The sequence below is a fragment of the Lacerta agilis genome, chromosome Z, assembly GCF_009819535.1.
Source record: "Lacerta agilis isolate rLacAgi1 chromosome Z, rLacAgi1.pri, whole genome shotgun sequence".
In the NCBI taxonomy this organism is placed as follows: Eukaryota; Metazoa; Chordata; class Lepidosauria; order Squamata; family Lacertidae; genus Lacerta; species Lacerta agilis.
In genome coordinates this window covers 22,112,926-22,126,073 of record NC_046331.1, presented here as the reverse complement: position 1 = coordinate 22,126,073, position 13,148 = coordinate 22,112,926, and the positions used below count along the sequence as shown (strand labels likewise).

At 43.9% G+C, this 13,148-nt stretch overlaps 1 protein-coding gene across 1 annotated transcript in view; it reads left to right on the top strand.

The window, feature by feature from the left end:
* LAS1L (LAS1 like ribosome biogenesis factor) overlaps positions 1–13,148 on the top strand; it is a 44,844-nt gene that overhangs the window by 17,362 nt on the left and 14,334 nt on the right. The window contains exons 9-10 of the mRNA XM_033137429.1: positions 8,547–8,632; positions 9,128–9,334. Coding sequence (XP_032993320.1) covers positions 8,547–8,632; positions 9,128–9,334 — 293 coding nt within the window. The remainder of the gene's footprint in view (positions 1–8,546; positions 8,633–9,127; positions 9,335–13,148) is intronic.

Here is a 13,148-nt window from a genome sequence, read left to right as displayed (position 1 = left end):
GCTGGCCAATCAAGCACAGTAATCCCATGGGCATTGAACCAGGTTTTGGTACTTTTGGCAGTGTGGGCCAAGTCCTGCTGGAAAATGAAGTCAGCATCCCCATAAAGCTCATCTGCAGAAGGAAGCATAAATGCTCCAAAATCTCCTGGTAGATGGCTGTGTTGACCCTGGACTTAATAAAGCACAGTGGACCAACACCAGCAGATGACATGGCTCCCCAAATCAACGCAGACTGTGGAAACTTCACACTGGACTTCAAGCATCTGGCATTGTGTGCCTCCCCATTCTTCCTCCAGACTCTGGGTCCTTGGTTTCCAAATGAGATGCAAAAGTTGCTCTCATCAGAAAAGAGGACTTGAGACCACTGAGCAACAGACCAGTTCTTTTTTTCTGTAGCCCAGGTAAGACGCTTCTGACGTTTCTTGTTCAGGAGTGGCTTGACAAGAGGAATATGACATCTGAAGCCCATCTCCAGGATCTGTCTGTGTGTGGTGGCTCTGGATGCACTGACTCCAGCCTCAGTCCATGCCTTGTGAAAGTCCCCAACATGTTTGAATGGTCCTTTCCTGACAATCCTCTCCAGGCTGTGGTCATCCCTGCTGCTTGTGCACCTTTTTCTTCCACATTTTCCCCTTCCGCATAACGTTCCATTAATGTGCTTTAATACAGCACTTTGGGAACTTCTTCTGCAATTACCTTTTGATGCTTTCCCTCCTTGTGGAGGGTCTCAAAGATAGTTTTCTGCACAGCTGTCAGGTCAGCAGCCTTCCCCATGATTGTGATTCCTACTGACCCAGACTGGGAGACCATTTAAAGGCTCAGGAACCCTTTGCAGGTGTTATGGATTGAGTAGCTACTGCACCTTTTCACAATATTCTAATTTTCTGAGATTGTGAATTTGGGGTTTTCATCAGCTGTACACCACAATCATCACAATTATGACAAATAAAGGCTTGACATCTCTCAGTTTGCATGTCATGAGTCTATCTCATATGTTAGTTTCACCTTTTAAGTTGAATTCCTGAAATAAATGAACTTTTCCATGATATTCTAATTTTTCGAGTATCACCTGTATATGGACAGGTGTATGTGGAGCTAATTTTAAAGGCTGCTTTTTCTTATTTGGTTCTCTCTCTACAAGCAGGAAGGGATGCGGGTGGCGCTGTGGTCTAAGCCACTGAGCCTAGGGCTTGCCGATCAGAAGATCGGTGGTTCGAATCCCCGCGACTGGGTGAGCCCCTGTTGCTCAGTCCCTGCTCCTGCCAACCTAGCAGTTTGAAAGCACATCAAGTGCAAGTAGATAAATAGGTACTGCTCTGGCGGGAAGGTAAACAGCGATTCCGTGCGCTGCTCTGGTTCGTTGTATGCCGGCTCCCTCGGCCAATAAAGCGAGATGAGCGCCGCAACCCCAGAGTCGTCTGCGACTGGACCTAATGGCCAGGGGTACCTTTGCCTTTACCTACAAGCAGGAATGTCCATCTGGCTGGGGCAACCTAGTCAGATGGACGGCATATAAATAATAAATTATGACGATGATGACCTGTGAAAACAGTTTTCTGTATGGGGGCTCTGAATTGTTTCTTTCTTTCAGAAAAATGCTAACAAAATGCTTGCAGTGCTGCCTCAATAGTATCTCCCCAGAAAAACAACAACACCAGCGGTGGTATTGGAATGAAGTATTGAAGGATGGTGCAAAGTTGATGAATAGGATTATTAAGAATAATTGTTGTGCAGTCATAAAGTATCTATATCCATGTATATAAACACATACACATATACCTCAATACAGGCTATTCTGATATGTACCAAATGGCCAACAAATTTGGAGGTGTATAGAAGTCAAAGAAGACTAGGCTCAGTAATGTCTTTTTTCTCCTTTCGAGAGTTATGGTTCTTATGGCATAGTCTTGTTTTTAATTAGTGTCTTATCAATGCTAGCACAAGTCATCTTAACTTGAAGCATACTAGATAATAGTTAGGTTGTAGGTGCTGGCTAGGGCTGATGGGAATTGTGATCTGAAATGACTATGAGGGCACCAGGTTAGCCAAAGCTGTTGTAGATGTTCTTCTGGGTGAGAAATTGAAACCAGATCTCAAGCTTTTCAGGGATGTGAATATGAGTGGTTTTGTTTTTGCTTCCTCTTCTCCCCCAGTTTATTTTATTATACTTTTATTAAGTAGAAATTGGCACCTGATTGTGACTTCAGCTGCATAGCAACTGGAAAATTTCCAACATCCAGGGTGTGGGGAAGTGCTTTGAAGAAGTGGATAGCATTCAGAAAGCAACAACTTCTTGGTGCAATCCCCTCACTTAAAGCATCTGTGAGTTCTTGATGAGACATAATGACTGTTCCTCCAAGAGCCCACGTCAGAGTTATCTTTTCCTTCAGACCCTTTAGGTTTTTACCCTTTTTCATGCGTACATTTGGTTACAAATAAAGGGAAGGGGTGGAGCGATGGAAGGTTTGACTGTGACCTGTTCCTTGACCTCCATGTATTTAAAGTATTATCTGCACCATGGGGAGCCAGTGTCTTTCCCTCGAGTTGTTTATTATTTGTTTATCAAATTTATATGTTGTCCTTCATCTGATGATTGCAGGAGAGTTTACAGTGTAAAAGCAAACAATATAACAAAAAACAACTCCCCCCCCCGGGCAACTGTTTAAAAGGCCATAGATTGTTTATTTAGTCAAAGGTCTGGAAATGTTTCAAGCCAATGTCTTTTATGGAGGCAGCATCATTGTACTGTAATCCTAACTACTTGCAACTTCCAGAGACATTTTTGCTATTTGTGAGAGTACGGTAGTGAAAAAAAAAATAACAAATTGGAACTTTCTTGTACCATTTCCTTCTCAGTATCAGAAATCATGTAATAAGCAATCACCAGTGCACAGTGTCTTCTGGTAATGCACTAAGCTACAGAATGCCCAATCTGGGACCCTCCCACTTCCCAGGTACCAGATTACACATGTAGAAGTTTATGTGTAGGCTTCATTCAGGTGCTCCTTTTAAATGTATTGGGGTCACGAGCGGGGAGCAGTGGGTGCATCTCTATTCTGCAGCATTCATTTGTACTAAGTGTAAAAAAAAGCTAGTTGTTATCCAATACCAATTGATGGTCTATTGTGTTTGTATGTTGTATGCTGCTTTGGTACTTAAGTATATAAATTTATATAATGAATAGAATACTGTAATATCACAAGAACTTTTAAGTGGTGTTGCAGTACTTCTGGCAGTTGGGCCTTATTACTTGCCCTCAAGCATACTATCAGTTTGGGGCAAACTCTGACCACCTTTCCCATACGTGTAGAATTTTCCTTTGCAGCTGTGGCTTGGAAGTTTTGATTACCAGATGTCTTATTACATCAGGTAATTGGTAGGTGAGTGGCCCACAGGGGGCCACCTCTGGGTGTAGCCCTCCAAATGGAAGTGATTCCCGTATAAAATAAAATAAAATTAGGTGTAGTAAGATTGACATCACATATTGATAGCTAACCTTTACTATATATTTCCTGTATATTTTGGAATGTTGTTTGTCTGTTTGCTGTACATTTGGACACCTCTTAAGACAGCCTTTGCCAACCTGGTTGCTTTCCAGGGGCTGAAAGGAGTTGTAGTCCAAAACATCTGGAGAACATCTGGTTGGCAAACACTGTCTTAAGATATCATAACCCAGTTTTGCACATTCCTGAGATCCATGAGCAGGTTTTCAACTATATTTAGATATGAGTGGATGCCATTTGAATCAAGATGGTGGGCAGAACCTTGCAAAACTCACACCACCCCCACTTTCTTAGAATTTCTTAGCAATATCAGGTACAAGGCTACTAGCAGCAGAATCACTGAGGTCATATTGGTCAAGATGTTGATAGTTTAATGTTCAAGGTTCTTAGTCACATTGGTGTTCTAGCAGAAACTGGGCTACTGGGAGGTGTTATATAAACATATATATATATAGAGAGAGAGAGAGAAGGTGGACCCGTTATGGGCATGGAAACCAGGAAGGGGGTTTCTCCATGGGTCACCTGAGCTAGTTCCACTGAGGGTTGAGGTTTGTGATTGAGCAAGAAACTCAAGTCTTGGTTCCCCATTTCATTGGGGAGGATTTCCTTGGTTTCAGAGACGTGTTAAGGGCTGGGCCCATTACCTTCCACAAGCTTGAAACCATCTGTTTTAAATAGCCTGCAGCTTTTTAGAGGCCAGGAGTTGAGCACTTTTTCTCTGTTGCAGGACTTCTCCAGGCTCTGAACAGGCTTTGTGAAGAGGGGGTGTGCGACGAACCTCCACTTCACACTCTCCCCTTGTTACTAAGTGAATTTCTAAGCAGGTGTTCTGTGTCAAATTTCAATCCACCCCACCTGTCCTTCTGAGGTCCGTCTGTGATGTCAATCACCTTTTATTTATAATCTGGGGATCTCTTAGTAATGGGAGTTTTCCTGTCCAGCGGCCGTGGCCGGTTATATCCTCTGCTCTGGGCTTCAGGGGTTAAACTCTTCTTTGCCTACAGTTCAGGGTCTCTCTTTCATTAGATCCCTCACTATATCAGTTAGCTAAGCCCTCTTAGCAACTCTGTGGCAATACCAAGGTTTCCGCCTGCTAGCCCCTCCTGAGGGAACTCCAAGACACAAACTATCACCCTGCAGGTCAGTTTTGTCTTTTCCCTGAGTTCAGCTCCTCATGAGCATACATAACTTGCTGGACCAAATGAACGACGATATTTTCTTAGCTCAACAATAATAAGTCTTTATTTCATTCAGAACATAACGGTTTCAGCAATGCAATCGTTTATAAGCTTAGTTTCATAACAGTGTAAACTCTTTCAGCATCATATACACATCTTCAACCTACCCTAACCTACCCACCACTATCCTGGCCCCACGCCCTCCTTCTTCCAGTCAACACTCTCCCTCTCTCATGGCTGCTCCCTCCTTTTTAAAGAGCGGAATGTCCCGCCTCCAATGAGATACCTGCCACTCAAACTGGGGTGCCCATTAACTCATAAAACACCGTGGGTTTCTGAAAATCCCTTAACTTAGATCCGTTTCGTTACAGGGTGGCTTTTGCTTTCTTAAAATTACCAGGGTAAAGAAAAATATGTTTATGAAGGGTGTGGGAATATGATCAAGTGCACCTCTCCCTCTTTCTCTCCCTCCCTTTTAAAGTAGTAGTCTAAGCCTTCTATTGTTGCCAGATCAGGGCAGAAATGCCTGTTTGTTAAATAAGGGGTTTGTACACCCCAGGGTTCCTGCCCCCCTAGCAGTTCGAAAGCACGCCAGAGTGCAAGTAGATAAATAGGTACCACTCTGGCGGGAAGGTAAACGGCGTTTCCATGTGCTGCTCTGATTCGCCAGAAGCAGCTTTGTCATACTGGCCACATGACCTTGAAGCTGTATGCCGGCTCCCTCGGCCAGTAACGTGAGATGAGCATCACAACCCCAGAGTCAGACATGACTGGACCTAATGGTCAGGGGTCCCTTTACCTTTACACCCCAGGGCATGGTCCATGAACACATGATACATTGACTTCCCTGAAAGTAAGGAGGCGTGGGGCTGGTCGTTGGCTGGCATCACCACACACCATCCTGGGCTGCTGTGGATGTCAGCTCTAGCAGTCCCCCTTGCTATTTCATAGATGAAGTTCTGAATAAGCACCAGCTTCTGCCAGTGTATCACAGTGCCCCCTGACAAAGCATTGCACCACAACATTTGTAGAGACTTTAAATGGTGTTGTTACCATTGCCGCAGGGGCCCAGCAATTGAGGAGACCCACCTGAGGGCAATTTTAATGAGGTACCACCACATCCCCAGAGCAGGCCCTGTGGGGATGGATGGAAAGTCCTTGAGCATGAGCTTGAGGTAGGATAAAAATGGAATTTGTGAGAGAAAGTTGCAAAAAAGCAGTGTTTGCCCAGGTGCTCAACCTCCCCCCCCCCACCTGCTGTTTCTCTTTTGTAAGTCTTCCACTTCAGAGCTGCTTAGCCGCCAGCAGGTTTGCAGGTCAAGTGGAGAAAAACAACTGGCAGCGGCAATGGAGGCAGGGCTGGGACTGTTCAGGGATTCTTATGATAGAAGAAGTGAGAGCCAGCTTCACTGATGCCTTTTGAGAAGGGCTGTGGTTCAAGTGGTAGAGCACATGCTTTACATGCAGAAGGTCCTGGGTTCAATCTCTGGCATCCCCAGACAGTGCTGGGAAAATCTGGAGAGCTGCTGCTGGGGACTAAAACCTGGGATCTTTTGCATTCACCTTTCCGACCAGCTTCCAGGTTTTGGTGCCAGAAAGGTAATAGTAAGGGGGGTGGGTGGTAGGTGGGAAGGAACAGAGAACATGGAATTAATGCTGTTGTAGAATTTTGCTCCAGCATAGCAGTCCCTGAGCAATTGACCAGAGGTCTACTTCCCCCTTGTTCATTTTGATCTGGTGTTCATTTCGCAGTTTTTGCAGAAACATGCCTTTTGAATTATAGTACAAGCTGCTATTTTTACAGCCTGGGGGAGAGGCTGTGTCTATTTACAGCAACTGGAGCTGATGCACTGACTACAATGACATGTTCCCTTTCCAGCTAGAAGTTTCCTTTTTGAAACTAACACTATTATATGACACTTCCAGAAATTAGATTTGTCTCCCCATCTTTTATTAGCTGTAGTATATTCCTGTTTTAGAAACAGATTCCTTCCTCCCTCTTTTTTTTTTTTTGAAACCCCCACAACTTCATTGAACTTCTATATAGAGACTCAAACTGTATTATTGTTGATTTATCAGTGGGCTGGTTCTGATCCTCTCAGCAATAATTTGGAGAATTGGAAGTAAATGTAGGATACGTGTTTCTTTCCACAAGTTTGGTTTCCACAACCGGTAGCTTCACTCCAAACCAGAACAGAAAAGCAAAAATGTTCTTCAGATGTAATACCAAACTATGAAATTGTAGGATGGGTTTTAATAGGTAGAAGAAGATACAGTGGTGCCTCGCAAGACGAAATTAATTCGTTCTGTGAGTTCTGTCGTCTAGCAAAAATTTTGTCTTGCGAAGCACCAACGGAGGGGGGGGGAGCGAAAAAAATTTGTCTTGCGAGTCGCGCCCATAGGAAAATTCGTCTTGCGTGTCACCCTTTCGTTAGCGAATGCCTTTCGTCTAGCGAGTTTTTCGTCTAGCGAGGCATTCGTCTTGCAGGGTACCACTGTATATTAATTGCAATTTATCCCTTCGGGCCACATGTGTAGGTTGAACAGTTTTAAAATTCCACCCTTGACAGCTAAAAGCATAGAAATTAAGCTGTAAAGTCTCGTTTTCAGCAAGTCCAGCTAATGAAATAAGTTACCTTCTCACTTCTTATCCCACTTAACAAACAATGAGGCAACAACTTATAAAGTATATTTAAAAATAAGATTTACTTGCTTTGTAATCATGCATTAGTTCACAGCAATGGCAGCACTAAAAAAATATCCTGTAGGCAGTATAGCACATGCCTGAAGCTGGAGCAAGCGGAGGGCCCATCTGCCCTCATGGCTGGTCAAAGGATGAGAGAGAGGAACAGGAAGTACTGTATGCTGCTTCCTCTCCAAGAGAGGAAGGGAAATGACATCACACAGAGCTATTTCTACCACTTGTATTTCTATGGTCTGAGTATCTGCCTATCAGCAATACAGCTCTTTTGACTTAGCCCCTTCTCATGCTATGTAGGAAGAATATGCATTTGTTAGGTTTGGCGGATGTCAGGGATCTGTCCCCGGCTCAGCGCACGGAAGGGCTCTCGGGATGTTACAGAGAGCCCCGGCCCCACCTGACCAGCAGCACGTCCTCTTCCAGTGGAGGAAACAGTGATGTCTCCAGTGGGGAGAGGCAGGCAGCTCCAGGTCTTGAGAGCAGAGGCTCTGGGGATGTTGGAGAGACCCTGCACTCCCCTCGCTTACTGGGCGGGGAGGGAGGCATGCCAGTTCCAGTGCCCCAAGTGCGCAGAGGGGTGAAACGTAAGGAGGGGAGGCGGAGATTTGGGATACCGAAACTCTTACGTTGGGGTCACAACCGGAAGGCGCCACTCCCGTATTCTGCGAGTGACTGATACAGACATGAACTTGTAGCTCTTAAAAGACGGTTTGGAATCTTGCCTGGTTACTTGTGAGCAACCACCCCACGGACCTTACAGCTGCTAATCTCGTACAGGAATGGCATAAGGAAAACAAGCCATTCCCCCTAGCATATGACGATTAGAAGAAATTGGATTGATAAATAATATTTTTAAAATAATTGTCCAAAGCAGACAAAGTAGGATCTGTATTTTCCTACAAGTGAAGATTGGATCCTAGTTTGTAGGCAAGTGCAAACAGTCATTTGGCCATTGGAATGTACCAATGAACTAAGGTTAATAGCTACACCAAGATCAGAAGGGAAGCAGGAAGTGTGCAAGCTACTCAAGCCTTGTTCTTTCTAATGGTTTGGCATTAAATAAGCACAATCGAAGAAGGTTGGGTTATACCAATGGTGACTGGTGCTCATATGGAGTGGTAGAGTGGAAGGAAGGAAACTCACTGAGATTTGTAATGACTCTAGGGAAGCTATGATCGAAGTGCTGCTTGATGATGGCTTTCTCATCCCAACCATGGAAGAGCTGAACATCTTGAATATTGAACATCTAGGTTAGTGCTCTAGATTTCTCTTTTCTTTTGGCTGACAGATGTGTGCACATGGTTTCAGCAGTTGACCACTCAAAATAAATAAAACAAATCTGTGCTACATCCTAGCAAACTGGAAACTGTATTACCATTGTTAAGTAATATAAATGAATAGCTTTCAGTTGCCATCATAGACAAAAATTATGTGGAATGTGGGGAGGGGCAAAGACAGAATGAGAAAGTAGTAAACCCTGCACCTTGCCTTTTCAAATTAATGAAATTGAGTTAATCATGTCTATTAATTTCAGTGACTCTGCTTTGAGTAGAGCTAGCATTGGATACAGCCTTATGATTGTGGTTCTATACCCTCCTGGTGATAACAGCAGTAACAAGAATCATGCAGAAATATAACTTCAAAACTTGAGAAAAATTAAGGGAATGTGGTGGTGTTCAATATATTACCTTTTGTTGTTGTTGCTGTTTGAATAACTTTTCTCTCTCCCCTTGTTGGTGGTGTAGAAACCACGGATTGGGATTTTAGAATCCCTCAGTCTTTTAGTTGCCTCTGGTACCCACTCCTGAAGGGCCTGCACTCTAGAGACTTCACACAGACTCTGGCCGAGATGCTGTTCCGTGAGCTGAAGAAATTCTTCTCAATTCCCGAACTCCGGTCAGACTATCTCATCAGGTGGCTTACAAAAATTATAGAGACCAGCACACCATCGAGTGAGTATTGTACCCTTTGCAAGAATAAAAAGCAACAGAAAGCGCTGTTTAATCCTCTTCATCAACAGAAACATTTTTTTGAGAGCCAGGGTGGTGTAGTGGCTACAGAGTTGGGCTAGGACCTGGGAGAAAAGAGTTCTAGTCCCCACTCAGCAGTGAAGCTCACTTGGGCCAGTCACTTGCTCTCAGCCTAACCTACCACACAGGATAAAAATGGGTGGGACTTAAGTATGCCACCTTGAGCTCCTTGGAGTAAAGGTGGGATATAAATGTAATAAAATAAATAATAATAAACATTTAAGGTAACTATCCCCAGCCTGGTACCCACCAGAAGTTTTGATGACAGTTTCCATCAGCCATGGAAGTGGGAGGCCAGAACTTCAGAAGGGTACCTGGTTGAGGAAGGCTGATCTAAAACATGCAAACCAATATGAAAAAAATATTTTTTTGCTATTCATTTCATGTGTTTATATACCACATTGTTTTAAATACTTGGGCATAGTCTTCCGCGATAGAGGGTCGAGGAAAGCCCACTTAACACAAGTTCTGGCTGCAGCCCAGAAGTCCACCTCTGCAATCTTAGGGTTTTTACGATCCAACGGTGCACACTATGTACCTGCGGCTCTAAAACTCTTTGAGGCTAAAGCGCTAGCTCAATTGCTTTATGGGGCTCAACTTTGTGCCCCTCCACCAAATCTGACCCTTCTTGAAAGGGTCCAGTCAAAATTTATCAGAGCAGCCCTCCAGGTGCCTCCATGTGTGCCAAATGCTGCTCTTCGTCTCGAAACAGGCATGGTCTGCATCGAGGCGAGACTCTGGACACAGGCCTGTAACCTTTGGCTGAAAGTTCATCTTAACCCTCAGGGCCTTGCCCCATTGATATTAAAAGATAAACATCGCTCCTCTTGGAGCAGAGCCATAGAAAACAAGATGACGAACATAGGTTTACATCCAGCTTACCTGTGTTCACATAGTTACAACACAGCAAGGGCATTAGTCAAGCAGAGGCTAATGGCTATCGAGAGGCAAAATGACTTAAGTAAAGTCCCTCTTTTTTTAACCCCAGAGGAGTGGAGATACTTACAACTCCCAGCTATTTATTTTACTCAGCTCGAGGTCCCATCCCACAGAAGGGCGTTCACACTGGCCCGAAATCATGTCCTGCCATCTGCCGTATTGGATGGGAGGTATAGGGGGGTTCCTTTGGGCGACAGACTCTGTCCATGCGACTCCGGAGAAGTAGAGACTACAGACCACGTACTTCTCCGTTGCTGCTTTTATAGGCCTTTACGGAATGAACTTATCTTTTTTTTTTTTTATCAGAATTTATTGACATTTTCACAAAATAACACAAACCCAACCCACACCTACAAATATCAAAACAAATACAAATACACATAATGTCAGGATTCTTCTTCTTATCTGTATACCTTATTAAAAAAAAAAATTCCTAGTTCCAAATCTTGACGTTTGACTTCCCCCGCCTGTACACCTTCGGTTTTAAAACAATACACTATTTCCTTAACAACTTTTCTCTATGAAAATTTAACTTTACTTAAAAAAAAAAAACACCTTTGTCTTATTCTTTGCATTATAACCTAAAACTTAACCAAATATTCTTACAGCTAAACTTATTTCTTCTATCATTTATCATGCTGCTTTTAACTTAAGCTCAATATCTCCTTACTTATTTAACATAGACTTATAATTAACAAACTTCACACTCCGATTTCGGATACCATGGCAGACCATCTATATTATACATTAATTAATTCAACCCACTCCCCTTCTGTCCATTATCTTCTCCTGTCCTTCACCAGAACCAGATCTCCAATTATATTCTTCTAAATATCCACAGATCCAGGTTGCAACCACCACAAACCCTGCATCGAGCTCCAAGATGTTCGTCCTCTCCATTCTGAGTTTCTCCGTGCCTTTGTGCCATGCTTCTTCTTCTTGTAGAAATCTTAATTCTATGTCCCTCGACCCCGAGCTGCCACCTCGGAGTCTGGATATTAAAAATCTTTCCGTTCCAGGGTTACTGCCACCCCCTGAAATCGGTCCCTGTTCCATTCGGATTTGCTCAGCCATCTCCAACCATCGTTCCAACACATCTTCCAACTCTTTGCAGAAGTCTGTTTCCATTGAATAAAACTTTCGAAAAGCCTCCTCTGTGGAAAACATATTCTTTCCATTTATAATCGCACTCAAGGCTCTTAGTTTTCGATCAAGCAGTTCCAGTTGAAAGACAGTGAGTTTTTCCTCCTCCTCCCAATCCTTCAATGCCAACGTAAGCGCGAAGCCCAACATCTTCGGGGGGGGGGGAGGTGGGTATCAAGTTACGTTTCCTGTCTTTTCCTTCCTTTGTCTCAATTTTTTCCTACGCAAGTCCAAATCGCCGCCATTTCTTCCGATCCCGGAGTATAAAGACCAAAACTTCAAATGGAGATATTTTTTCCTCAGTTAACCCCCAAAAGGAGATCTCAACAGACTCAGTTCTCAAATTCCAAATACTTTCTATTGATTGTTGTAACAGCAGTCACTTAAAGAGTTAATTTCTTTCACCACCCGAAGGGAGAGAGGCGGGCTGCCTTTCTTCTTCTTAATCCCAGAGCTTTCCCGGAATACAACGAGTCAGTTAATTACTCACAGCTTCTGGTTTCTTAGCAACTCCTTAATGACAGGTAGAACAGAGACGCTCATCACGGACTTTGCCGCCGCATGTAAACATCCCGGTTGGGGCATTTCCCCTAAAGCCCAGCTCCGTGGTCCCTTCACCCCCACTCCCCCTTTACAGGGGGAGCGGGGGAAGGGTTCGGAGCGCAACGGGCACAGCCGGGGAGCCCAGGGCACGGGACGCTCTTCCCGTGCCCCCACCGAAGCCCCGCTATGCGGCTGCAGGGCTCCTAACCCCCGGAATGAACTGGGTGCTTCGCAGCCGAAGCAACCCAGGACCGTCCATAATGGCGCCAGCCGCCGGAAGTCTACGGAATGAACTTATCTCTCCGCTATTATGTGAGTCTCCTGGATGTCCCGAAGAACACTACGCCCATTGGCTCCTCTCAGATGCCAACCCTAAGGTCACAGCTGCGGTGGCAAAGTTCTGTGCTGTCGCTATTAAGCTTCGGTCCACACAATTAGGTGGCTCCTGATCCTTCTTTTGATTTAAGTATTATAATAATCTGAATTGTTGATTTTTTAATTAATTTCTAAATTTATTCTTTTAAAGCAATAATTATTAATTTTAATGTACTTCAATTTTAATACGGCCAATCCCTTTTAGATCAAATATCAGATCAATTTTAAATTGCAATTATTATTGATTCTGTATGTGTCTTTTTTTGTGTGTGTGTGCTGGTCGTCGACCGTAATAAAGTACTTACTTACCACATACAAAAAATACAAATAGAATAAGTAGAATACAGCTGACCATGACTTTCTGTGTACGCAGCCTTGAAGGTTGAGGAAACACATTAATGTGTTAGTGTGAATTAATGTTCCTTGCCAACTACAGTACATTTGCAGTTTTGTGGGAACTAGCGAATGGGAAGACCTAGTAATGTCACATTTACTATAAATCTGGAAGGAGTTGCTCTCCTTGTAGGGCTCTTTTCTACACCCTTGTTTTCTTCTTTTTAATGATACCTTTTGTTTAAGCCTCAAAAATTTGAACACAAGGATAGTCCTGCACTGAACCAAAGATTCGTCTAGTCCAGGGGTAGGCAACCTAAGGCCCATGGGCCGGATGTGGCCCAATCGCCTTCTCAATCCGGCCCACAGACAGTCCGGGAAACAGCATGTTTTTACATTAGCA